Below are 27,469 nucleotides of genomic sequence, written 5' to 3' on the forward strand. Positions count from 1 at the left end.
CTCAGATCCGGCTCGTTCGAGCTAGGCCAGGTCGTTCGTTGGTTGCTGTTAGAGGACTGCTTGTCCATACTCCCCTTGTGGCCGTCGTGAGGTAGGTACCTCCTTCATGTAACTCCTTCATGTAATGTTAATATGGTGTATGGCTACTTCTAGCCACCGAGGGAAGTGGGCCAAAGAGTGATGATCTTCTCTTCTAAACTAAGTTAATAATGGCATGACATGAACAATAGTCTATGTAGGATTCTGAGTCGCATGATGCAACTTTTCCGCTGCATGTGATGACGTACCTTAGTTCAACCTTGTTTATGTAATGTTGTGATGTTGATACTTGTTTATAGTTTGCACGTGGAACATGACTATATTGTGCTCCGAGGATTACCGGGTTAACAGGGTTAAGCCGGTAAGTGAGTTAAGCTGGATTGGTTGAGTTGATAATTTTGTTTAGCTTATGCGATTTGGACGATTCTTCACCTACTTCTCTAAAATAAGATTGTGATGTGTCTTTTATTCTTTTACCCAAAAGTATATTTTATTTTATTAGGATAACCTTTTGATAAAAGTTAATATATTACTCAATTCATTCTAAATTAGAGATTGTTTCACGTGCACAGTAAATGTATCTGCCTGGAAATAACATATAAACTATATACTTACAAAAGCCAAAATAAATTATAATTTTAGATGGAAGGAAGGTACTCCCCGCATCCCATGAACAGGGTAATTCTATTTTTTTCAGAAAAGACTTTCATAACCTCATTTGTTTATCATATGTGGTTATTTTTGACATACAAATCAAATCTGATCATTTAATTAGACAGATAGTTGAGATTCAATTTTTAGTTTAAAATTTTTATCAAATGCAGAATTGTACTTTTTATCGTACAGAGGGAGTATGCAACTTTTATAGCACTAAATTGGTATTATTTGATTTATATTCGAAAGTATCACCTTATTAATAAAAATGGTTTATTACTAGAAGAGTACTGCGTATAATTTGTTTCATTGTCGATTAAAGCTTATAAAATTTGATTTTCCGAATCATAATAGACTAAAATTCTATCACGATGTCTCATAAATATTCCTATGTATGTACTGTAGAAAATATATACGGATATTCAGCCTTAGACGTAAAATATTCAGCCTTCTTCAAGGCTCAAACCTTTTGTCCTCTGTCCAATTTCCCCATCCTTCCCGTCGAATCAGAAACCCTAGCTTCACCACGCCGGGATGACCACATCCGCCACCGCCGATGCGACGTCTCCGGTGCGGACCGTGACGGAGGGAGAAACCCCAGCAGCGGCGGATGTTGGGGCAGCGGTCGAAGAGGGTGAGGAGATGAATGTGGGGGCCGCGGCTGCAGATGAGGAGCATGGTCAGGTGGAGCTTGAGGAGGATCCTGACGAGCAGGTGGAGGATGAGGAGGAAGTGCAAGGGGATGCAGGGGAGGTGGAGGGTGGGGATGTGATGGGGGCGGCGTTGATCGAGCCCCTGGTGGCGTTGAAGCCCGGGGAGGAGGACGAACCCGAAGAGCTGGATGAGGAATCCGAGGAGGCTACGCCTTCGGAAGAGGAGCCCGAGGAGGTGGAAGAGGGCAAGGAGGAATACGACGATGTTGAGGAGAAAGGCTTAGTGTGTCGATCTGCGGCGAACGGTACGTAGAGGCTATGACATGATATCCATATTAACTTTTATAATTGTTATGTTGGTGGCAGTCTTTTTGTTCTTGTAGATGCGCGATGTGTATATGGTTTGACGTGCTAGTGTTCAGGTGCTGTGTGGGAGGTGGGGCAGTCAAATTAATGTACATTGAACACTGTATAAGAAACTCAAGAGTTCCAAGCCTTTGTTATAATATTGTTCATGCTTGGTTGTTGCATGGTTAGGATTCTTCAGTGTTTTGGACACCAAAATGGCAGCACAATGGTTTATCTTCTCCAAATTATGTTGGTTAACCTTTGCGACAGAGTGCTGTCTAAAATCATGTCCCTTCAATGTTAATTTTCATTCTGGTTTTCGTCTCTGTCAGAATCACATGATAAATTATCAGGAGAAAAGATGATACAATGGCAACCGAAGCCTTTTTGCCCAAGCAAAGAAGGTCACAACTGTAGAACTTTCTATTGTAATTTGCGTGTAAGAATTAAGATAATCTCTTTAGAGAAGTAGCCTGTTATCGAAGTTTTCTTTATACTCAGTGATAGATGCTCCCACCTGGTAAATCTTTGGCAGTTCCAATCATCTGTAGAATATTTCTGTCATTCTGTGTCCTACATTAATAGTCAAACCTCTCAGTAGTAGTAAAAGAGACATTTTCCTTCTATTTACTGCAGATACGAATGAAGTATCCAAACAGGAACATGGTAAATGTGGCAACACAAATAAGGATAAAGTTGCTGATGAATTCAGCAAAGTCAGTGATAGCTGTGGAAGTAAAAGTAATGATGCACAGAACTCTGAACTTGCTGGAGGTCTTGAAATATTTGTTGACCAATTGCCTAAAGATTGTGTTGAGGAAGACATCGCAATGGTCTTTTCTCAATGTGGGGATGTCAAATCTGTTAGGATAATTAAAAATTCATCATCCGAAAAGAACAAAGATATTGCATTTGTCTGTTATGCGAGCATTGAAGCTGCAAAGAAGGCTCTCGTTGAATTTAAGGAGGGAATTGAGGTTTCGGATCTGACAATGAACCCTTCAGCCCTTTACATAGTTATTTTAATGTGTCAAAGCTTAATGCATTTTGGTCATATATTCTGTTTTTTATGTTGTTTTCATCAGGTTAAAGGAGAAAAGGTCAGGGTATCTGCTTGTCAAGATAATAATGCCCTTTACCTGGGAAACATATGTAAGGGCTGGACCAAAGATCAGGCATGATATTACATACTTTAACTAATTTCCGAAAACCATGTCATCTTATCATTTTGCAAGAAGATTATTTTCCAAATATAAATTTGTTAAACTGTTCAGTTTTGTTGAAGGGATAAAAATAGCTACAATTTATATGTGGATGGTAGTCTGAATTGTCCAATTTATTTAAATTTATAAGAATTAACCAAAATTAGACTCTAGCTAGGTGCTGAGTCGGACCACCATGAGCTGCTGCTGATTTTTTTAATGATTTATCTTGCTGGAACAAATAAATAGAACTGAATAATAATTGTTTGATGCAGACACTGGAATGCTGAAAAAGCTACCATGAGAAGGTTGAAAGTGCTAAAGTTTATGTGTATTCTAGCATGATACAATGGTAACTTACGTTGATAATATAGCCGTTGTTGATAAAATGATAAGTAATGTGAGGTTCAGAAATGTAGATGAACTTAATTAGAAGCAAAATGTGTGATTGCATCATGGCAAAAATGTCATCTGTCGTCAAATCAAGAACATTTGAAAATTGATGAGATAAAATGTTGGTGTCTAGGCTCATTTTACTTTGTACCACTGAAAAAATGATCTTTTTTAATACAAAATATTTTTTCTACCCCAAATTCTATTTTCAGATGCTGGAAGCATTTAATTCTTTATTCTTATCAATTAAATATTCACTACTCATTTTTATTTAACTCATTGTGTTCTCTCTGAAATAAGACTGCAGAATTCTGCAAATCATCACTTGCTGTGGAACTGTTATCATTTACTTCATATTTGTTTAACTCTTTTTAGGTGCTGACCACCTTAAAAAGTATAGGAATTCAAGACTGCGAGATAAGTTTTCCCACTTCCAAGAGAGGAAGCAGAGGGTTTGCTTTTCTTAAATTTGCCTCGCATTACTATGCCAGAGCAGCATTTCGACGGTTAATTAAACCAGATGCTATTTTTGGCACTGATAGAAGTCCTAAAGTATCTTTTTATCAACCCCTCATAAAACCAAGTGAGAATCTTACAGAGGTAAGCCTTCATTGTTGGTTTAGTATTCAGACACCTTTTGTGTCATTTTTCCTTATTAAATACTATACCATATTGCTAATGAACTAGATTTTATGAAAGCTACTGTTTTCTGTATGGTGTGCACCTCCTGGTTCCCACTGTTTTCTTTATAAGAGTATAGGGGACTATAGCATGTCAGGTGGTTCATTTCCTTGCTGAGAATGAATTGTGTACAAACTTGAGCACAGCAAGTTTACACAAAACACCAGTAGTTGGCTATGTATCTTTTCGTTGATAATTTTAAACTTGTACTGGAAAAAGGTGAAGCTTATTCTGTAGCATTCCTATGAGTTGCAGAAGCTAAATTATCCAGTAGCCAAGCATACAAAAGATCAACAGAAAAACTTTAGCCCTTCATTGCCATGTTTAAACTCAAGTACTGGATAGTGTTAGAATCTTACTTCTATAATCCGCGGAAATATCTGTTTGTTTCTCATCCTGCTTCTAAGGTGTTAGGATAATCTACATATTCAGTGCTCAATCCAGACCTGTTACTCCAGCACTTGGTGTGAGCGTTGTTGTAGCGAGCATGGTAACTATGTTTTTGGACTGGTTATTGGGTACTAAAAATATTTTGAAGCATTATTAGATTTATGATCAGCTAGCTAGCCATATAACCTTTTAACCAAACAAAGCGAGAAGTTTTGTATATTTTTCTGTGTAATCCAAAAGGTTATTTCAAATCAGTAGGCAACTTCTGTCTTTTGCAACCCCAGACAAGTTATGGACTATGTTCTGTATGCAGATTACCAACTAAAAAACCAGATATACTTAATCTTTCAATAATTTGTACACGAAGTTAATCTGTCATCATCGGATGTTAACAATTTGTCATTTCTTCATAACTAACTGGTATTTTTGTAGGCTAAAAAAGTATACCTGGAACATGTCCCTCTTTCTTGGGATGAGGATAAAATTAAAGAATGCTGTCAACAATATGGGAAAATTCTGAAAGTTGACCTTCTCCAGATATCAAAGAACATGGATATTGAAACCTTTTCTTTTGTTGAATTCTCATCTAGCAAGAGTGCATTAGCTTGTGTGGAAGGAATAAACAATGTGAATATTGTTGATGGAGGCTTCAAGGTATCATATATCCTGTTTTCTTATGCCTTTCAGTTGCTTTGGATAACTTTCTTACATGTTTTTTTTTGACCTAGTTGTCTGCATGTCTTGCTCGGCCTAAAAGTGGTTTAAAGGTCAATAGTGGTGCAGCTTCAGAAGGTGCTACTACATCTAAGAAGGAAAAAGCCCACACAGGGAAGGTTATTGTAAATAAGGATTCACCACACAAATTGTCAAAAGGCAATAAGAAGAAGCTTACCTGTCTCCCAAAGGAGATCCTTGTGAAGACGAATTCACCAAGTAAATTACCAAATGATTATGATGTAAACCTAACCTCACAAGATGCTGCACTGCAAATATCCAATCCTTCTAAAGGGAAGAGGAAAGTTGGGAATTACAAAAATGCCTCTGTAAACCAAAAACCATCAAAGAAACAGGAAAATAATCGTATGTTCTCTCTCATAACTCATTGAACAATTATTTGGTGAATGAAAACTATTTCTTATACTAATGATTGTGCAGGTAATGTTGATGGGAGCCAAGGAACCTCTCAACGTGCTGTATTGAAAACATCTAACAGTTCCAGAAGGAAAAGGAAACCTGGCAAGAACAAAAACATCTATAGAAATGAAAGACCATTGAAGAGAGCACACAACAATAGTATGTTCTTTTTGTAACTCAAATTCATTGATCCAACATTTGATGAGCCAAAACTGGTTCTTATACCTGAACATGCAGGTAATATGGATGGAAGTTCGAGATCTAAAGCATATGCCTCTGATCTGGTACTTGAAAATTTTAGATCCTGACATTCTTACTCCATCAAATTTCTCATAATTTTTATTTATAAGTTACTCTTGTATGAGCCATTTAGGAACCTCATGCTGGATTCATCCCTCCTGCAAGTCGAGTTCACAGCACCCATGCATATGATCGGCAAAGGTTTCTTTCCTTTTCAATTTCTTGCTTACTATTAGTCTTATGTGTCTGAGTTTTGAGGATTTGAGAGGGAGAAAGAGATGATAGTGGCTGGCCAGGGAAGAGAGCCCTGAACGCAAAGGCTTTTCCTTCTTAATCCTGCTTGCCTCTTTATTGATGGCCTTCCTCTCTTTTTATGGAGAGAATTGCTATATAGCCAAGTATCTAAGAGATTATGTCTAATACAATTCAATCTTAAAGATAGCATCCCTGAGCCTATCTCATACTCCCTCCATTTCAATGTCTAGGAGCAACTCCCAACAGCCTAGGTAAATTGATTTGCCTGGGTAAATTTGGATAATCTGTGGTGAAAACCTCATCCAACAGACCCTCCTTTTTCCTCTCCTTGCTATCTTGCTCGGCATCTCTCCCCCTCCGCTCGCTTTTTTTCCCAAGCTTCGGCGCCTCGCCATCCTGCTCCCTCCTGCGTGCGCTCCCAATCCCGCACCAAATTCTGCTGCTCCCACGCCAAATCCAGCCCCCTGGCGCTAAACGAGCCGCTCGCGCCGTCACCGCCCCTTCGCGCAGGTCCCGCCAGGTCGTGCCGGCGCCGCCCCCTTGTCCCGCTCCTGCCTGCTCGGGCGATGGCGACGAGGAACCACCACGCGGCTGCCGCTCAGCAGCCGGCGAGGGGGCTGACGAAGTAGGGCACGCCGCCGGATGGGAGAAGGAGGAGCTGCGAAGGCGGCGGTGTGCGGGCCTGGGCGGCATGCGGCGGCGAAGTAGACGCGGTCGGCGAGGCACCGCAGGTGGAGGAAGACCACGCCCAGGAGCTCCGACCACAACGGCGCCATCGACGCGCGGAGTGTCGACGCGGCTGCGAAGTAGACGTGGTCGGCGAGGCAACGCAGGTGGAGGAAGACCACGCCTAGGAGCTCCAACCACGACGGCGCCATCGGCGCGTGGAGTGACGACGCGGCGGAGGATCGAGGCCGGAGAGATTGCACTTGCGCAGTGCAAGAAGCAAGGGAATGCTCGGTGCTCAGTGGAGTACTAGTAGTCCTAGCTCCCAGCTATTTTTATTATTAGCCAAACTCCCAGCTATTTTTAACTAATCGATTTTGGGTCTGCTGCGAATCGAATTGGTTGGATTCGAGCTCGAATCGATCTGTTCTACGCACGGTTCTTGGGGAAAAATTGAGTTTAAAGTAGCTTGCACAGCTTAGTTCGCGTTCATGATCTGTTACCCATCTGCTTCCTCCATCCTCTTCACATAGCGGCTCCAGGGCCCTAGCGCCCACGTGTCCAGGCGCAGGTCGCGGCGGCGTCCAGCAGGTGGCGCTACCCTACGCTCGACGGCGTCGGAAGGACCGTGCGAGAAAAAAAAATTGCCAGGGAAGGAACAGACGTGGACCCGTTTTGAATATGGAGAGTTTGGTTTGGAGAGTCTGTTGGTTTCCCAACCGTTTTGGAAGTTTTCTATTTTTTTAGAGTCCTCCTAAAACTCTAAATTTTGGCTAGGATTAGACTCTTGGAGTTGCTCTAAGGTGTATTTTTTTTCATTAGGACAACCCTTTGACCAACAGTCATTCTATTGTAATTAGTTTTTGTGACGCAAAATTGATGTTATTAGATTTGTATTATGATTTTATATCACATTAATGATATATTAATTGAGTAATTGTGGGTCAAAGTCCTGTCCTAATAAACAAAAATACGTCGTACAAAAAGAAATGGAGGGAATAATAGCTAGGCAAGCAAAACTATAGTTACCGGAACTGCGCAGGGAGGCCTTGATCACCATTCAATTCGCGCGAACTGAATTGCTCCTAAACGGTGGTCGGTATGAGGGGCCTAGGCAAACCCCAATGGACGAAGAGTGAGGGGCTTAGGAGATCGGGGAGGGCAGCAGCATGGAGGCTGTGATACATAAGAGTCGCTGTTGGGTATGCTGCGTGGATGCGAGAGTTGAGGTGTTGCTGGCATTGGAAAAGAGCATGCCGTGGCAGCTCAGTCTGCTATCCCAAGGGAAACCAAGGGTACCAGAGAGATGAGGCTGGTGCAGGTTATCCATTTTACTAATCATTTGCGAGAGATGATGGCCAGCAGTGAGGGATTCATGGTGGTGGCAAAGCTGCATTTGTGGAAAGAAAAAGAAAGCGAGGAAAGAGGCGAGCTGAGCGGTGGATGCTGCAGGTTTGGGTGCAATGTAAGAAGGTGAGCTAGATGGACTAATTAATGCTAGCTTGGTGTGGGAGGTTGTGATGCTAGGGCAGGATGATTAATTGTTGGGCTAGGCCTATTAACCAGTGCAAGATCCTTGTCTTTGCATTTCCTCCTTATTTTCCTCTTTGTAATACTATTCTGAATCACGACCCAATCATTGATTCAGGAACCCATTTCTGATTAGTGGACCCAAGAGGTATACCCCCTAGCCATTCATACTTCAAAATAAATGGCAAACTGTGAACCACAAACCTGTACGACAAATCCTATTTAACCATGATTCTCGTAACAATGAACAAACCAACATGGCATTGTTGTGAGATTCAACCTGTTGCAATAGCGCACCTGTGGTTACTGTTCACACGGTACATTGCGAGTGAATTCCATGGGGGCAATGACGCGGGGGTGGGGGGGGGGGGGGGTTGGGGTGCAGGCCCCCCTATGCTAGATGCACCGCATATCTATTTGCAAAATATTTACCATACAAAACTGAAGGAAAATTTAAATTTTGTATACCCACCTATAACTTATTTGTTACTATACTCGCAAAAAAACTTATTTGTTACTATCTGTCCCCCTTGGGAAAGTTTCTGACTTCATCCCTATTCAGACCATGACCTTTATAAAACTTATTTGGTACTGTTGAGGTTTAGCTTAGGTTGTACCTAATTTTAGTTCTATTTTATGCTCTCACAGAAATGGAGAATACGGTATCCAGCCAATAGATCGTCATCCTTATGCTAGAGGTATGATCTTGCGAATTACGTATTTATTAACTAGGCATTTGCTACTATTCGTAATAATGATACATTAACAAGCAATATCATTTTCCTGGCATCCTATTTTATGTATGTTGAATTCCTCTTGTGACTGTTTGGGTGTTACAGTATTTAAGACCAATGTCAGTGTTTTTATGTATCGTGTATTTAATGCCATGTAAATATGGCAGTTTTGCACATTTGGTAGTTGTTTCAGAACTATATGTTAGGGTAAGTGTGTAACCAATAACCATTCATTTTAGCCTAGAGATGAAAACCCAACAATGCCTCAAAAGGATGATGCTATATAAATTAATTGTAAAATTGCATTGTAATATCAAACACTGCCTTTGCCAGTCCCAAGCCCGCGATGAGAAAATGTGGAGGGTTGTGTTAGGTTTGGCGAACCAGCGTAAAAAATCAGCCACTCTAATGGAAATGAAACCCATAAGAAATTCGTTGGGGCGTAACCCTCTTAGCGACACGCTACATCGGAACCCGGGTGTGGTGTTAAATGGGCAAGGGCCGGGTCGTCATCCCCTCAGGGGCGCGTCGTATCGTGATCCGGGTACGATGATCAGTGAGCAAGGGTCGGGTTGTCGCAGCCTCTGTGGCGCCCTACATCTGCGCCCGGGTGTAGTGAAAAATGAGCAAGGGTCTTCGCATTTCTCTCGACAGGTGCGAAGGGTAAGTGTTAGATATATATGTATAGCCGGCTGTACATTGCCTTATATAGGTGATTGATAACATTCCAGTCTAGGAGATTGTATCCTTGTACACTAAGCCCCTTGGCTTTATATATGAAAGGTCACACCCCCCCCCCATTGGGTGTGGTGTGTTTTCCCATTCTATCTCTCTACATGGTATCAGGAGACCAGTTAGAAATTCCTAATCACCTTCCTTTTCCGCTGCCTTCAACCTCTTCATTCTGATCTGCGCCGTGCGTTCCCCGCACAGGCGTCCACCCACCGGCGCCGCCATCCCTCTGGCCGCACCTCACTCGCCGTGCGTTCCCCGCACAGGCGTCCACCCACCGGCGCCACCATCCCCCTGGCCGCGCATTCCTTCCCTCCCGCACCATCATGTCGACGGATTCAACCCAGCCCTCGACAACCTCTCCTCCCATCGGCGCGTCCTCCCCTGCTTCTGGCGGCGCGACTGGCGGCGCCATCTTCATCAACCCCTACGCCACCATCTCCGTCAAAGCCCACGTGCCGATCACCCTTGAGTTGAAGAACCCCAACTTCACCAGGTGGTCCGCCTATTTCCGCGACATGTGCGGGAAATTTGGTCTTCTGCGGCACCTCGACGGCCCCTTCCCCGTTGCCGGTCAGGCCGTCGATCCCGCGTGGGCTGAGGTGGATTGCTGCGTCCGTAGCTGGATCTACGGATCCGTCGCGGAGGACGTCCTCGACATGACCATGGACGGCACCACCCAGACGGCCCGCGCGCTGTGGACCGCCATCGTCGCTCTGTTCCAGGCGAACAAGGCACCACGGGCCATCTTCCTGAGTCACGAATTCCATTCGTTGACTCAGGGGGACTCCACAATCAACGACTACTGCCACCGCGTGAAGACCGCCGCCGACAAGCTGCGCGACGTCGACCAGCCCGTCTCCGAGTCGACCCTTGTCTTCAATCTGCTCCGCGGATTGAACAAGGAATTCTCCAACACCGTCGACAACATCGCCGCCAACAACCTCTCCTTCTCCTACACTCGCGACTTGCTCCTCCTCAAGGAACTGCGCCTCGCGAACGAGATCAAGGTTGCGGTGGCCACGGCCCTGGTCGCTGGCTCTGCTCCCTCCTGTGGCGCCTCCGGCTGCCGCTCCTCCTCCTCGAGTGGCGGACAGCAGCAGCCACAGCGCCCACGGAACAACAGGAAGGGCGGCAAGAAATCCGGCGGCGGCTACGGCGGTGGCAGCGGCTCCGGCGGCAACAACCACTACGGCGGCGGCGGCGGCCAGCAGCAGCACGGCCCCACACCTCCGCCCGCGCCTTGGATTTGCATGTCCCCGGGCGGGCAGTTCTGGAACATCTCCCCCGGCGGTAACACTGGCGGCGGGCACCCCTGGCGCTCCCAGCAAGGCATCCTGGGCTCAGCTCCTCCGCAGCAGGCCCACACCGCCTTCGCCCCGCTGCACGTCTCGCCTCCGCCACAGCACAACCCGTCGCCAACTCCCTCTTGGGATCAGGCCGGGCTGATCGCCGCCCTCCAGCAGATGTCGATGCAAGGCGGCTCTCCATGGGTGGTGGACTCCGGAGCTTCCTCCCACATGTCTTCATCGGATGGTATATTGCTCCAACGCTTTCCTACATCTATTTCTTCAGTTTTAGTAGGCAATGGTTCTAGTATCCCAGTAGTTTGTCACGGCCACTCCATTTTGTCCACTGAAACGTCCAATTTTGCTATCAACAATGTCCTTGTCGTCCCTTCCATAGTTCAGAATCTACTTTCTGTTCGTCAATTCACCCGCGACAATCATTGCTCTATAGAGTTTGACGCTCTCGGTTTTTCTGTCAAGGACCTTTCGACGGGGCGCGTGATGCTTCGCTGCAATAGCACTGGAGATCTCTACACCTTGCCACAGTCCAACACCAGCCCGTCTGCACTTCTGGCTGCCTCTTCCTCCCTGTGGCACCAACGTCTTGGACATCCAGCACCTGCAGCTTTAGATTACTTGAAAAAAAACAATTCTATTTCCTGTAATAAAGTAGCAGATTGCATTTGTCATGCCTGTCAACTAGGCAAGCATACACGTCTTCCTTTTAGTTCATCCACTACTCAAACTGCTGCACCTTTTGAGTTACTTCACTGTGATGTTTGGACCTCACCTATCACTAGCATCTCTGGTTTCTCCTACTATCTTATGATTTTGGATGACTACTCACACTTTCGCTGGACCTTCCCCTCCGACGCAAGTCTGAGGTCCATCAGCACATAGTTGAGTTTGTGGCCTATGCACGCACCCAGTTCGGTCTTCCTGTGAAGTGTCTCCAAGCTGCCAACGGCACGGAGTTCGTTAACAATGCCAACTCCACCTTCCTGGCGGCCCATGGCATTCTGTTGCGTCTTTCATGCCCATACACCTCAGCACAGAACGGCAAGGCCGAGCGCACCCTTCGTACACTCAACAATTCTGTACGGACACTCCTCCTTCATGCGTCCATGCCACCATCGTATTGGGCAGAGGCACTTGCGGCTGCCTGTTACCTGCTGAATAGGCGCCCCTCCTCATCTATTCGCAATGAAGTTCCCTGCACACGCCTCTTTCGTGAGCAGCCTACTTATGATCACCTTCGGGTCTTTGGGTGCTTATGCTACCCTAACCTCCAGGCCACGTCTGCACATAAGCTCGCTTCTCGCTCCACGGCGTATTTCTTGGGTACTCTTCCTCTCACAAAGGTTATCGCTGCCTTGACTTGTCCACTCGGCGCATAATCATCTCTTGACACGTCATTTTTGACGAGTCTCGGTTTCCCTTTGCAGACGGCTCACCCGCTCCCGATTCTTCCCTCCTTGATTTCCTGGTTGATGACACTGTGGATACTATGCCTTGCTCTACTAACTCTGCAGCTTCCTCGCCACCGACTGGGCCTTCTCCGGCGGCTCCAGCGGCCGCTCCGTTCCCAGAGGACGTTGAGCAGCCGCCCCCTCCTCCACTGCATGCTGGACCGGGCGGGCGTGGTCCCGTGCCCCCGCCAGGTCCCGCAGCATCTCCGTCTCTGGGCGGGCGTGGTCTTGCGCCCCTGCCAGGACTTCAGCAGGCGCGCCCAGCGGCTCCACGGGATGCCGCTGGCCTCATCCCTGCCCTACCGCACGTCTACGTGCGTCGCCCACCAGCGCTGACTTCTCCGTCGGTCCCTGTACCTGCCGCCACCTCTGAGTCCTCCCGGCCTGTCACTCGTACATAGTCCGGGGCGATTCCGCGTGTGCAGTACAGGGGACTCACCGCCACGACTCCGTTGCCCATTCCGGCTAACTACCGCAGTGGGCTGGCCGACCCAAACTGGCGTGCGGCCATGGCCGATGAGTACAAGTCCCTGATGGACAACGGCACCTGGCGACCAGTTCCACGTCCGCCCGCTGCCAACGTCGTATCGGGCAAGTGGATCTTTAAGCACAAGTACCACTCCGATGGCACTCTCGCTCGCCACAAGGCATGTTGGGTCATCCGCGGCTTATCCCAGCAGCACGGCATCGACTACGAGAGATTCAGCCCAGTTGTCAAACCGCCGACAATTCGGGCTGTTCTGAGCATCGCTGCTTCCCGCTCGTGGCCTATTCGCCAGCTGGACGTGAAGAACGCGTTTCTTCACAGCCATCTTGAGGAGACTGTCTACTGCCAGCAGCCACCTGGCTTCGTCGATCCTGCCGCCCCTGACCATGTTTGTCTTCTACAGCGCTCACTCTATGGTCTGAAGCAGGCTCCGCGGGCGTGGTACCAGCGTTTTGCCACGTACATCCGCCAGCTTGGGTTCACTCCGTCGGCCTCCGACGTCTCCCTCTTTGTGTACTAAGAGGGTGGTTGTCTTGCCTGCCTGCTGCTGTACGTCGACGACATCATCCTCACCGCCTCCTCGCCGGCCCTCCTTCAGCGCATCATCGATCGGTTCCACTCCGAGTTCGCCATGACAGATCTTGGGGATCTCCATCACTTCCTCAACATCTCCGTCGAGCGCTCATCCGACGGGCTGTTCCTGTACCAGCGACAGTACGCAGTCGAGCTTCTTCAGCGGGCTGGCATGTCCGAGTGTCACTCTACGGCGACCCCTGCTGACACTCGGACAAAGCTCTCTGCGACTGATGGTGCTCCCGTTGCTGATCCTTCCGAGTACAGGAGCATCGCCGGCGCCCTTTAGTACCTCACGCTGACTCGTCCTAACTTGGTGTATGCAGTACAGCAGGTGTGCCTATTCATGCATGATCCTCGTGAGCCTCACCTAGCACTGCTCAAGAGGATCCTTCGTTACGTGAAGGGCACACTCTCCTTCGGTCTTCACCTAGGCGTCGGCCCTGTCCAGTCCCTCACTGCATACTTGGATGCGGATTGGGCTGGCTGCCCCGACTCTCGACGCTCCACCTCCGGCTTCTGCGTCTACCTCGGCGACAATCTCATCTCTTGGTCTTCCAAGCGACAGACCACCGTCTCCCGCTCCAGTGCGGAGGCGGAGTACCGAGCTGTGGCTCATGTCGTCGCCGAGTGCTGCTGGCTGTGGCAGTTTCTTCAGGAGCTTCACGTCTCGATTGCTTCGGCGACAGTTGTCTATTGTGACAACGTCAGTGCTGTCTACATGGCAGCCAACCCAGTCCATCATCGCCGCACGAAGCATATTGAGATTGACATACACTTCGTCCGCGAGAAGGTGGCTTTGGGACACGTTCGGGTACTACATGTCCCCTCCTCTCACCAGTTCGCGGACATCATGACCAAAGGCTTACCTGTACAGTTGTTCACTGAGTTTAAGTCCAGTCTTTGCGTCCGAGACTCTCCCGCTACGACTGCGGGCGGGTGTTAGATATATATGTATAGCCGGCTGTACATTGCCTTATATAGGTGATTGATAACATTCCTAGTCTAGGAGATTGTATCCTTGTACACTAAGCCCCTTGGCTTTATATATGAAATGTCACCCCCCCATTGGGTGTGGTGTGTTTTCCCATTCTATCTCTCTACGGTAAGGAAGCTAGCCGAGCCAACTAGGATTCGTCTAGGTAGTTGGAACGTAGGGTCTCTAACAGGTAAGTTAAGAGAACTAGTCGATGTAGCAATTAGGAGGCGTGTAAATATTCTATGCGTGCAGGAGACTAAATGGAAGGGCCAGAAGGCGAAGGAGGTAGAGGGTTCTGGCTTCAAGCTTTGGTACACGGGGACAACTTCGGGTAGGAATGGTATAGGCATCTTGATCGATAAGAGCCTTAAGGATGGAGTTGTAGATGTTAGGTCTTAGTGAGAGCTCCTAGAGTCAGTTTTGGGTAGATCTTGATAGCATGGTTAGTATCGTGCCTATCAGTGAGAAGCTCTTCATAGGAGGAGACTTCAATGGCCATGTGGGTGCGACTAATGTAGGATCTGAGCGAGTACACGGGGGTTTCGGGTATGGTAGTAGGAACGAGGGGGGAGGATGTTTTGAATTTTGCGTTGGCCTATGACCTGCTGTTAGCGAATACCCTCTTTAGAAAGAGGGAGTCCCATCTAGTGACCTTCCATAGTGGACAATATTCGAGCCAAATCGACTTTATCCTTGCTAGGAGAGAGGATAGACGTTCCTACTTAGATTGTAAGGTGATACCTGGGGAGTGTGTTGTTCCCTAACACAAGCTTGTGGTGGCGGATTTTGGTTTTCGGGTACGTGCCCACCGGGACAAATGTGCTAAGATTGCGAGAACGAAGTGGTGGAAGCTTAGAGGGGAAGAGGCACAAACGTTTAAGGAGAGGATGCTAGGCGAGGGGCCTTGGGAAGAAGGAGCAGATGTAGATGATATGTGGCTAAAGATGGCGACATGTGTTCGGAAGGTGGCCTCAGAAGTGTTTGGTGTGAGTAGGGGAGGCAAGCAGGAAGTGAAAGAGACTTGGTGGTGGATTGACGAGGTGCAAAGGGCTATAAAGGAGGAGTGTTTCAAACTCCTTCACCTTGACAAGAGCGCAACCAACATCGAGGGCTATAGATTAGCGAAGAGGTCTGCAAAGCGAGCTATAAGTGTAGCGAAAGGTCAGGCTTTTGATGACCTTTATCAATGGCTAGGTACGAAGGAAGGAGAGAAGGACATTTATAGGATCGCTAGGATCCGCGAGAGGAAGACAAGGGACATAAACCAAATCAAATGCATCAAGGATGGGACAGATCGACTTCTGGTAAAGGATGAGGAGATCAAAGACAGATGGCGAGAATACTTCGATAAGTTGTTTAATGGGGAAAATGAGGGTCCTACCTTTGAGTTGGACGACTCATTTGATGATACCAACAGACGCTTTGTGAGGAGGATTCAGGAGGTAGAGATCCGGGAGGCTTTGAAGAGGATGAAGGGAGGTAAAGCGATGGGTCCTGATGGCATCCCCATTGAGGTGTGGAGATGCCTGGGCGAGAGGGCGGTAGTATGGTTAACTAAGCTTTTTAACCTAATTTTCCGGTCAAACAAGATGCCGGAGGAATGGAGGAGAAGTATATTAGTACCGATCTTCAAGAACAAGGGAGATGTTCAAAGTTGTACTAACTACCGGGGGATTAAGCTGATAAGCCATACGATGAAGCTTTGGGAGAGGGTTATCGAGCATCGCCTAAGAAGATTGACAAGGGTGACCAAAAACCAGTTTGGGTTCATGCCTGGGAGGTCGACCATGGAGGCGATTTTCTTAGTACGACAGTTGATGGGGAGATATAGAGAGGAGAAGAAGGACTTACACATGGTCTTTATTGATCTAGAGAAGGCGCATGACAAAGTACCGAGAGACGTCACGTGGTGGGCCTTGGAAAAACACAATGTTCCAACTAAGTATATTACCCTCATCAAGGATATGTACAAGGATGCGATGACTTGTGTTCGAACATGTGATGGCGATACCAGTGACTTTCCAATTAAAATAGGACTACATCAGGGGTCAGCATTGAGCCCTTATCTATTTGCTTTGGTGATGGATGAGGTCACAAGGGACATACAGGGTGATATCCCTTGGAGTATGCTCTTTGCTGATGATGTGGTGCTAGTTGACGAGAGTAGGGCAGGGGTTAATTTGAAGTTAGAGCTGTGGAGACACACGTTAGAGTCGAGGGGGTTCAGACTGAGTAGGATCAAGACCGAGTATATGATGTGCGACTTTAGCCCGACTAGACATGAGAATAGGGACGTTAGCCTCGAAGGTCAAGTGGTGGCCAAGAAGAATACTTTTCGGTATCTAGGATCAATGCTTCAGAAAAAAGGAGACATTGATGAAGATGTTAGGCATAGAATTTCAGCCGGTTGGTTGAAGTGGCGGCAAGCTTCTAGTGTCCTCTGTGATAAGAAGGTGCCACAGAGGCTAAAAGGTAAGTTCTATAGGACGGCGATTCGTCCGGCGATGCTATACGGTGCTGAATGTTGGCCTACAAAAAGGCGACATGTCCAGCAACTGTAGCAGAGATGCGTATGCTGCGTTGGTTCTGCGGGCATACAAGAAGGGATAGAGTCCGGAACGAAGAGATTCGAGATAGGGTCGGGTGGCACCTATCGAGGAGAAGTTGATTCAACATCGGTTGAGATGGTTTGGACATGTACAACGGAGGCCTCCCGAGGCGCCGGTGCGTAGTGGAGTTTTAAAGCGGGGCGATAATGTAAAGAGAGGTAGAGGTAGATCTAGACTAACTTGGGACGAGACGGTTAAGAGAGACCTTAAGGAGTGGAATATCGCTAAGAAATTAGCTATGGATAGGAGCGCTTGGAGATTAGCAATTAAAGTACCTAAACCGTGATCTTTTTTTTTAATTTTTGTTTAACCCCTAACTCTTCCTTTGTCTTGTGCCCTTTTTGTGTTTCTTATTCTTGTTTTTTATGGATTTCATCTCTAGTCTACCCCAACTTGCTTGGGACAAAAGGCTAAGTTGTTGTTGTTGCTGCTGCATTGTAATATCAATAATAGTAAAAGAAAGCTAGTATTGTTTTTGCTGATCCTTTAATACTGTACTAATTACTGAGCCACTGAAATACCATTATAGCAATATTCTCATGAGCTCCTTTGTCTTCACTGTTCAGCCAACTAACACTTAATTTGAGAATTTGATTTGTTGGATATATTTTTTTGTGGTGACCGTTATTTCTTTTACCCTGCAAACTTGTGGTAATCTCATGTACTGAGGTTACTCTTTGCTTCCTCTTTTTTTATTTGGCCAAACATTTTAGTATGTAATCTAAAATTTTCTTTTCTTTTGGGCAGAAACTGCAGCTTCACGAGCAGCCTACTGTGGTCATACAAGCCATGCTGACTATGAGGTAACTCATGACAATGCGTTGTTTGATTGCTATACATATTTCCAGTTTGTATTTTTCAAGTCAATATAAACTATCACAAGAGTGCATATAATTGCTCGTTTGCTAACTGTTTTGAAGTATGCTTGGCCACTCTATGTATGTGGTAAAATTGCAAAACTGGCATAATTGTCAAATGTAAACTTAATATCTCAATATAATACATGATAGCTATATTTCATATATCATCAGGGCAGATGTCCCCAGTATTCTGGGAACTGGGCTGAACCTTGCCCCTCTTTTTGGGCACAAAACCTGCTGATTTTTTTTTGGGTCTGTACCCATGTAGAGCCTAGGCACCCAAATGGGCACATCTTGTTTATATAACCGCTTTATAGTAATCCCTATATATTATATTTCTGATGTTTACAACTTGTGCATCTTTCTGAAATTTGCAGTTACCTGTGCTTTCTCTCAGTTAATCTTTGTTGTCCTTGCAGGCTGGATATACATATGTATACCCGCCCCCCCCCCCCCCCTCCTAGTGCATCTTATTACCTAGGGAATGGTTCATACATACCTCGAAGAGGAGATTACTAACTAAAATCAAGTGTCAGCTGCTCAGCTCCGTGCTTCCATTTGATCCCATGATAACGAGGATCTGAGTTCATTCCAGTGTATATATTTAGATGCTTCCCATAGAAGTTCAAGACATAATGTTGTTAACAGAAATAAGAACTCTTTGCACCTTCCTATTTTGCTGAAAGAAAATCGACGATAAAGAAGTGCACACCGGTTTGCTGGCTGAGGAATGTTTTCTCCCCTGCACTAGGAAATGGTTTAGAAACTTTTGCTGCGATTGTGTAGATAGCAATAGCATTGTAGCTGATTTTGCTAGTTTTTGTATGTACGGTTACGGCTTACCAACTGCACGAGGGTTCCGTTGAGCTAAACCACATACCGTGTGGGAGCCGCCAAGCAGATAATGTGCCTAACCTGGCCGTAGGACCTGGTGTTGTATGTTATGTCCGGTGTTATTCTAAAAAGAATCGGTTTGTGTTCCCACGAGCCCAAAAAACTTCACCGGATCAACGACAGGCCCTTCGGTTTGCGTTCCGATGGAAATCAAGCGAGCGGGGATCGTGTTGGAGCAAAGGGACTTTGGGCTGCTGTAGTCGGCAGTTTAGCTACGATGCCTTCAACAGTTGTTGAGACTAGCTACGATGCCTTCAATAGTTGGGATGAGAGAAGAACAGAATTTAGCGTTAGAAACGTGCACATTAGGTTGTCCTAGCGTCGGGACAGCTAGGATGACTTCAATAGTAGTTGAGACGAGAGGGAAACATAATTTAGGTTGGAAAAGCATAACTTGGGTTATCCTAACATTCGAAGGTTTGGCAGGAGGCCGTCAATAGCTGTTTAGGATGGTGTACTTGTTTTTATTTTGGTGCGGCCTTGACTTTTAGCAATCTTGTTTTGTTTTGCTGTGCATGTGAAATTTATACAAAGTTAGTTTGAGGGCTCCAGCGTAGGACACACTTTTAATAAAAATGTCGGCTAATGTGAATGCGATGTTCTTGGAACATAAAAGAGTCATATCAGTATTCTTTTTGGAGTGTGGACACTCGCATACACACACACTACTCACCTATATAAGCACCTTCAAGGATTAAGCCAATAATTCTTTAGATTGATACAGAGCACTAAAAGTCTATTGGATATATTCCATCACAAGTTCTTAGCAAACCTAACCAACTCAGTTGTCTTTTATTACTCTGGCCGATGGGATTCTAGGTACTCGATCTAACGTCAGGTCCGTGGACGTTAAGGTCTCGAGGATGATTCAATCTGTGCAGGCTAGGACGAGGGCGTGAGGATGTGATAGGACTGGTGACAATCGTGTATAGCTGCATGTGATTCAATTTGCGAAGTACTCCATTCGTTCCTTTTGGCGATCTATATAGTTCTTTTTATATACCTAGATGCATAGTAAAAACTACTACTTCCATTTTAAATTATATATTATTTTAATATTTCTAGGTGCATAGATTTTACTATGTAAATTCTATACATCTAAAAATATCAAAATAACCTATAATTTGGAACGGAAGGAGTACATGTATAGTAAAAACTACTCCCTCCATCCTAAATTATAGGTCGTTTTGATATTTCTAGATCCATATATAACAAAACCTATGCACCTAAAAATATCAAAACGACCTATAATTTGAAACCGAAGAAGTATGTATTAAAGAAACTAAAATAGTCTACAATTTGGAATGAGGGAGAGTAGCTACAAACATAAGTGATCAAAATCTCCTTGCCTAGCTAAACAGAGGCAAAAATCCCTTCCTTTTTCTCAGGTTTACAAGGTGCAAATAGGATTGAGCTTGGAAGTTAAGCCAGAACTAAAAAATCTGCAGACTGAGGATATCGATACAAGTTCCAAGAAAATTGTACTAAATGACGATATCTCTACGAGTTCCCTAGGTATAAGCACATCGCGTTACAGAGTCTTCCGTAATGTATCCATATCAATTAAGCAGTGTCACATATTGTCCAAAGGTACAATGATGCTAGTTAAAACTCAAACCAGTACAGCATTAACAATCAATGAATAAACTTGAATTCGACCAATCTAAGTTAATTTTAATTAAGTTTCAATCATCAGAATTTATAACAATATCAGTGAGCATAAACCTTCATAAAATGTCCATCACTATTTGGCGATTCTTCCGTTTGCCATGTCAATGTCCACCAGCTGCAAATTCGAATTATATCAAAGTTTTAGACATGTTCAACTGCTGAATGGCCTCAGACTTTGGATGCTTTGGCCCTGTATCCCGAGCTTCCTCAGCTTTCCTCTTCTTGGCCTGCGCAACCAATCTTTTAACATACGAAATGTAAGCATCCACATCAAATTTTCTCTTGCAACCAGCATAATTCATGTAACGTATCTTTCCAAATACCGGACGCTCCTTCCAACCCTGAAAAATTAAGAACACATAATAACTTGTAAGCTTTAAGAACGTGAGTAATATGGAATTACATAAATCATATATTCTGTGCTTGTGAAAAGCAACTCAGAGATTTTGCAGTCTATCTTATGAAGTGACCCACCCAAGTTCACCAACCTGATCATGGAGGCCACATATAGACCACATGCAACCAACATAGCCATTGGGGTCCCTGCCATCTATATGATACTGCAAAAGATTGACTTGTTAGCTTATTACATAACATACTTAATAAAAAAACCAACTTGAATACCTTAAGACAAACTGCTATTACAAAACCAAATCTATTACCCCTCAAAAAATAAAACCAAATCTATTCACCACGGAAATGAACAGAACAGCAGGTATGCACAATATGGGTATGGCAGTAAAGTATACAAAGCATATATCTTCAAGCTATTTACATACCCAAAACATACTTTTTTTTGGGGCAACTCAAAACATACTTCAGCACTTGCAGTTGCATATCTTACTTCTAAATCAAAGTATAAATAAAATAAATAACCAATTTAACGAAGCTAATGCTTATCACACGCAACCTTAACATCTTTTGCCCCCAGAGGACTATTGCACAATAATTAAAATAGAAGATAGGTGGATAGAACTAAGATTGATGGAAGGTCAGACGCACCTTACTTCGTAAAGAATGCTGACTCTATTCATCACTAAAACTGTTATCGTCTTTTCTTTTAGTATATGAAATAGTAATAAAAGTAACTAATCTTAGCAACATTCGAGACTATAGCTCTTGTGGTTTTGGCATGCTAAAACAGTCAAATCATAAGTGAATGTAACTGATATCATATAGGAATTATTACAATATAACAGATTTTGCCAATTTCAAGTTTTGCAGCAATGCCATCTGTAACCTTAATAACCCTACACACAAGTACAGCAAGTTTCAGTTCCCCCTAAAATTTCTTGCATTGGTGAATAAAAACAAGTTTCCATGAACAACAAAATAAGATAAAACTCAGGTTGCAGGCCCGCAAAAACAGCTTTCGTGGCCGATGCGGCGAAGCTGCAATACTTTTGGGGGTTTGTATTGTCCACATTACTAAGCCCGGTGAACAGGAACACCAATCCGCAAAAATCAGCGAGAACCCGCAAGAAATTTAGCGCTACTCCGCCGCCGCCGCCGTCCTCCATCAGCATCTCCTCCTCACACAGTGAAAGGACGGGAGAAGCGCCGCCATCATCTCCCTTAGTCCACATCTCCTCACGAGGCGGAGCTAGGAAGGGACACCGCCATCGTCACCCTCTGTCGTCGCTAGCGATGAAGTGGGGAAAAGAGGCCGCCGGCCCCTCGAGCTCGACGACGGCCGCCGCCTCGTCCTCCGACCATAGTCCTGGTGAGCTTGACGTCCTCTCTTCCATGAGGGCGTGACCGTCTGGTTGTGGGAAATCTGGTGCGGGTCATGGTTTCGGATTTTGAGATTTAGGGGATTTCAGCGTTTCGTCTGATTTCGTGTGGTGGAAGAGGAGATCGGCTGCAGCAGGCCATCCCTGTCTGCAGGAATCCAGTTCAATTCAGCCACACCGCAATGCTTGCAGCTTGCTGTCCAATAGCTCTGCATAAAAGTAACCACGCGTGGCCACCCAAGCAACCCTCCGACCTCTTCGTTCCTCTGCCGCCGCCGCCGTGGTGCTACTTCTCACCCCGTAGCTTCTCACCGCACCTTGAGCGCCAGTGATTCCAAGCTCCTAAGATGATCGAGGAAGCTACTACCTACAAGGTTAGATCTTGTTTCCTGATTCAATTTCTTTTTCCTTATCTTGTTGTTTCCAGTATGCCGTTGATGTTTGCTTTTTCTTGTTCCATACTTCCCTCTGTCAAGGATTGGTTGAGAGCAGATGGTACTTACTCGCCAAAAAAAAAAGAAGAGAGAGAGCAGATGGTACATTTTTGTTAATTGTACTTAATAGCATGTGTGTTCATCTCAGATAATGTAATTGTACATTTCTTTGAGAGCATAGGGTACTTATGAGATACAAAGTTGCCTTGCTGAAAGAAGCTAATGAGATGTTCATCTCAGATAATGTAATTTATTCTAAGTTATTGCTTTGATTCAATCGAATAGAACCATTTGAGGATTCTGAATGTTAATGCCTTTTTAGATCAGTTGTTTTTTTAGAATCTTTTACCTTTTCAGCAATAATGCTGAGCTCTTTGTATCAACGCCGGACAAGCAAATGAATAAGCAGTGGGCAAGCAAGCTAGATTTGCGGGTCATGCGGGATTCTGTGTTCTGCCACCATACCCACGAAATATGTATCAGCGGCATCCTTAAATTTGTGGGCAGCCGCAAACCCGCAAGATTAGTTTGGTGGCAAGCTTTGTGGGTTTGCGGCCAGCTGCAATCCGCCCCACCTGCAATTTGAGATAAAACAGTACATCTCTATTGGGCATCTCCAACATTCTTATAAATTTACCTTGTCATTCAAATATATTGCTACTGAAAGTGCTTCTTCAGGTCCAGTGGTCCATTCTAGAATCTTTTTGGCCCAATACATTCTGCAGACTAATACAGTATCAACACAAAGTAATCTCATATACAGAAATATCAATGAAGAAATAAAGCATCAATGATACAGAAACAAAGCTTAGCTGGGGAAAAAGTGACACATAAACAATGTGGACTGCTTACTGTTATAAAGAACATGTACACAAAATGTGGGTAATTGGTAGTTAATTCCAACATTCAAATCAACACAAATTATGGAGAATTACTTGGTACAAACCAAGTATTACAAAGATCATTTTAAGCTAACCCACACTTAAAACCAACTATAATTGAAGGACTATATTGTTGAAATAGGAACAAGAACCTTGATTTATTCAGTTGTCTTCGAACTAAACAAGCGCTATGAATACAAAATGAGAAATCTTAACACATGCAATTGACACCAATTCAGCTATTTCTGTAAGGCCTATGAGCTGTTGGTGGCCTGGACATGGATATTTTACTGTATTATGTGCTAACTCCACTACGAAGTAGATAAACAAAGCCCAAATAATGCTCAGTTCTTTATTTGTACAGCAAGATGGCATGACAGTCAGACAATTCCAATAGCATCCTATCAGCAAAAATAATAAAAAAAACACATAAATGGGCTAAAAACCATGACATATTAAAGTACGTATGAATTATGTACCGCATGAACCCATGCATTTTTCCAAGGTGCACCATCTCCAACTGCGATGCATTCCACAGCTGATAAAGATGGAAGATGAAGAACACATAACCCAATCAGGAGGTAAATCAGAATGACTTCAACATATGTAGTACAGTACAAAAAAAAATGCTAATACATACAGGATCAGATGTTTTTGCATTCTCGAGCAGCTCCCTCCTGTAAGGCAAAACAAAATGCCAGTTAACAAATAACCATGTCAAGCATGAGCCTTGTGCCTTAGTCATGCAAGCAGATAAATGAAATTAGCTCGTACGACTTACTCACGTATAGATATGCTCTCTTTTATCACCAGCGTGATCCATCAATGTTTTTCTAGCCCACTCCCATGCACCAGCCAGTGAATCATAGTGAGGCTGGTAATAGCAGAAGTTTTCAGCTAGTTCCCTCCTTATTATCAGTTCCTCCAAGAATGCATCCACAGACTGCATCCAAAGATGAGGTATTCCATAATGCTATTAGTTCACTGTCAAACAGATGGATTCAGCCCTAACACTGATGTTCTAGTTTGTTGTTTGCAAGATACTGTTAGCCATTTAATATGGTATGGCTCTTAATCTTCTAAGAGAGTAACATGAAATTAAGCAAGTGCACCTTTGGACTAAGATGGTGGCATTTTTTTGCCTCCAGAGCACAACGCTGCGCTGAAATGTGCCCGAAGTGCAAGTATGGAGAAAGGCAAGACAATGCACGTGGCTTTGTAGGATCATTCCGGCCCATGTCATAGTTCTTGATCCTCTTCGTCAAGAACCCATCCTTACTCCCCAGAAGCACCTCCATCGCTGCAGCCTCCCCCGGCTCGCACCAATCAATCTCCGGCACATTCTCCGCGTCCCTGTTCCATGAATGCAGAATCATATAACCCTCATTAACAATGCTATGCATACGCTCCAGATGAAACTGTCACCCAATTCACTGCGAAAACCCTGCCACACCTGCAAATCCTGTTGATCAGCGCGTCCCAGTCAACATCCTCGGGTTGCTCCCCATCCCATGGCATCAACGCCGGCAACTCGGGGTACTCCACCAGGTACTCGTCCATCACCTTGCTCACCTTGCCTCTGAAGGTTTTGGCCGAGTACTCCAGCTTCCCCGACGCCGCCCAGACGGGTACCACGTTGTGTGCGTCCACCTGCGTGACCGCCACAGCGTTCTGACCACGTATCCACCGAACTCAATCCATTCTAACTTTCGAGGGATTCCAGTGCACTCACCTGGTGCACGGCCATGTCGGCGACGTCGCGCCGCAACTCGCCGAGGACGGCGTCCAGTGCCTCACGCACTGGCCTCAGCGGCGAGAAGTCGGCGACGAGAGCAGATGCTCCGAGCCGCCGCACGAGCACCGGCACTTCCGCAGGCCCGCCCTCGAGGAGAAAGAACGGGAGGCCGCGGGCGCGCGCGTCGGCGGCGAGGCGCCGGAGGCCGCGGAGGAGGAACCCCAGCTGGCGGCGGCGCGCGCCGAGGAGGAAGGGGCGCGGGAATAGAGCGAATGCGATGGCGATCGGAGCCGCGGGGGCGGACGCAGCGGCAAGGCCGGCCGCGTGGAGGAGGGCCCAGTTGTCCGCGAGACGCTGGTCCCGCAGCATCCAGTACACCACTGGCCCCGTCGTACGGCCCCCTCCCGGGTGGAGGACCCGCACGCGGGATGGGTGTACCCGGGTGGAGCTCGCCGGTGCGGTGGCCGGCGGCATCGCGGCGGCGTGGAGGAGGAAGGGACGCGTGATTTGGGAGGTGGGCGCGGTGTTGGAAGGCTGGAGGCTGCTTTACGCGACGGCTGTTCGATGGAGGGGATGGTGGTGCATAGACCGCGTCTTGGCAAGTGGAGCAGGAGTGGGTGCCAGTTGCGGCGAGGGAGAGGCCACGTCGTCTGCGTCCATAGGGTTGGGCCATGTGATCTATGTTTTGGACGTAGTGCTCACGCAAACGCAGCGTAAATAGGTACCTACGCTGAACCGGCTGATCTTCAAGTTTGACGAACTCACCACAGGCGTCTCGCTGTCGACGGGTACGTCGTCTACTACTGAAAGAATAGCGCCGGTTAAATTCTGGATTAAATTCAGAAAAATACGATCATCCGTGCTGAGTCAAGGACTCAAACCCCAATGTGTAGGTTCAACCACAAGGAACCTTACGAGTTGAGATACGCTCACTTCACGGGACGTATGTTTTGTATAGACGGGATGTATAGAACAAAAATTCTCACTATGCTATTGAAAATTTAACTCATCACTTCCATGCCATCAAATTTAGACGATCTCTTCATTATCACTAAAAATAATTTTCCATCCCCTACTTGCTATTGCCATTAGTGTTTAGCTAGTGCGCACCATGACATCGTTAAAATAGCCGCACGTGATTTAAATTCTAATAAATAAAAAAAATCATATCACTAAAAGTCTAAAGAAACAATAATTTTATGTTCATAGAAAATAAAGTAAATAAGAATTAGGTACTTAAGCCTTAGCATGGGCTCTCGAATGCTCTTCTCTTGTAGCTAAATTCCAAATTCTCCCCAATATGGACACTAAGTTGCTTTTAGTATCCAAACCTTCTTAGAGTCATTCATGGTAATGATGATTTCGTCGGGTACAAATAGGTTGATTCCACCCTGTGCTTTGCTTATTGATCAATCAAGTGAGCCACCACCTTTATATCTTTCTTCTTGAGAAGGCAGAGTGTACTCTTCTTCTTGTCAACCTTCATAAAGCTCTAAGAGGCATAAACTAGCACTAATCCAGCCTTAAAACTTTTGCTAATTGCCTTAATCCTTTCTTAAGCACTTTGATGGACAGAGAAGTTGAATATGTGTGGAAACTAAGCCTAAAACCTCTCCAAGCTCTACCAACTTCTAATAGCTAGGCATGTGGTGTATATAGCCACAACCAAGAAACTAATTGCAACTCATGGCTGCAATTCTGCATATCAATGACTGATCTTGCGATGCAAAGGTGGTAGCACCGGACGGGTCGGTACTATCTTATATCGATTAGCTATTGGGCCACTAACTTGTGGGCCCCCTTTGCATCACTGATTTATCTGGTGACACTAATAATGAACATGACTGAATGGGTCAATCATTCCAGAGCCATTCTTATCCTTCCCAACATCAATCGACTCATTTTGTGGTGGCATTCTTGGACATGACCGAATGAGTCGGGCATTCTATCGGTGATCTTTTCCTTTGCCAGTACCACCGACTGGATCGGTGGCTATTGACGACCATTATACACTATTCTGACCGTCAACCATTGCAAATAATGATGGAATTTGAAGTAATGTGGAATTGGCAAATCTTTGTGAAAGATATGAGCCCCAACCCTGGTACCAATTGAAAGTAAACGGTGCTTGCAGCCTAAGAGGGGGAGGGAGTGAATTAGTCAAACTAAAAGAATCTTAACCTATGGCTCCAACTAAATTGCAC

At 45.5% G+C, this 27,469-nt stretch overlaps 3 protein-coding genes across 7 annotated transcripts; 2 read left to right on the forward strand and 1 right to left on the reverse strand.

Annotated features, from left to right (window-relative positions):
• The first annotated feature begins 1,079 nt into the window (after positions 1–1,079).
• Positions 1,080–18,644, forward strand: LOC112874741 (heterogeneous nuclear ribonucleoprotein Q-like). Of its 4 annotated transcripts, none has more exons than XR_003225036.1 (12): positions 1,080–1,651; positions 2,331–2,671; positions 2,780–2,869; positions 3,665–3,889; positions 4,793–5,014; positions 5,089–5,440; positions 5,516–5,653; positions 5,732–5,778; positions 5,868–5,935; positions 7,198–8,128; positions 8,834–8,883; positions 17,805–17,823. XR_003225036.1 is itself a non-coding variant. In XM_025938248.1 (12 exons), the coding sequence occupies exons 1-12, from the start codon at positions 1,228–1,230 to the stop codon at positions 18,379–18,381; spliced, it is 2,058 nt and encodes a 685-aa protein (XP_025794033.1). In that variant the 5' UTR covers positions 1,087–1,227; the 3' UTR covers positions 18,382–18,644. The 4 variants fall into 4 exon arrangements, 3 of the variants coding, with proteins under 3 accessions (XP_025794033.1, XP_025794034.1, XP_025794035.1); XM_025938248.1 differs by lacking the exon at positions 7,198–8,128 and adding an exon at positions 18,337–18,644 and having other exon boundaries at positions 1,087–1,651; positions 17,805–17,860; XM_025938249.1 differs by lacking the exon at positions 7,198–8,128 and adding an exon at positions 18,337–18,644 and having other exon boundaries at positions 1,088–1,651; positions 17,814–17,860.
• Positions 9,469–11,559, forward strand: LOC112874742. The gene is made up of 2 exons (XM_025938251.1): positions 9,469–11,187; positions 11,421–11,559. Exons 1-2 carry the CDS (start codon positions 9,978–9,980, stop codon positions 11,456–11,458), a joined length of 1,248 nt encoding a protein of 415 aa, XP_025794036.1. The 5' UTR covers positions 9,469–9,977; the 3' UTR covers positions 11,459–11,559.
• Positions 18,645–20,352: 1,708 nt separating the features above from the next.
• Positions 20,353–25,909, reverse strand: LOC112875239 (deoxyribodipyrimidine photo-lyase). 2 transcript variants are annotated; one of them, XR_003225161.1, is made up of 9 exons: positions 25,263–25,909; positions 24,984–25,180; positions 24,643–24,883; positions 24,316–24,473; positions 24,171–24,207; positions 24,010–24,068; positions 23,287–23,375; positions 20,971–21,042; positions 20,353–20,823 (listed from the first exon to the last, which is right to left on the reverse strand). XR_003225161.1 is itself a non-coding variant. In XM_025939009.1 (9 exons), the coding sequence occupies exons 1-9, from the start codon at positions 25,737–25,739 to the stop codon at positions 20,611–20,613; spliced, it is 1,536 nt and encodes a 511-aa protein (XP_025794794.1). In that variant the 5' UTR covers positions 25,740–25,908; the 3' UTR covers positions 20,353–20,610. The 2 variants fall into 2 exon arrangements, 1 of the variants encoding a protein (XP_025794794.1); XM_025939009.1 differs by having other exon boundaries at positions 23,287–23,368; positions 25,263–25,908.
• Between the last annotated feature and the right edge of the window lie 1,560 nt (positions 25,910–27,469).

This window comes from Panicum hallii, chromosome 9 (genome assembly GCF_002211085.1).
Source record: "Panicum hallii strain FIL2 chromosome 9, PHallii_v3.1, whole genome shotgun sequence".
Lineage (NCBI taxonomy): Eukaryota > Viridiplantae > Streptophyta > Magnoliopsida > Poales > Poaceae > Panicum > Panicum hallii.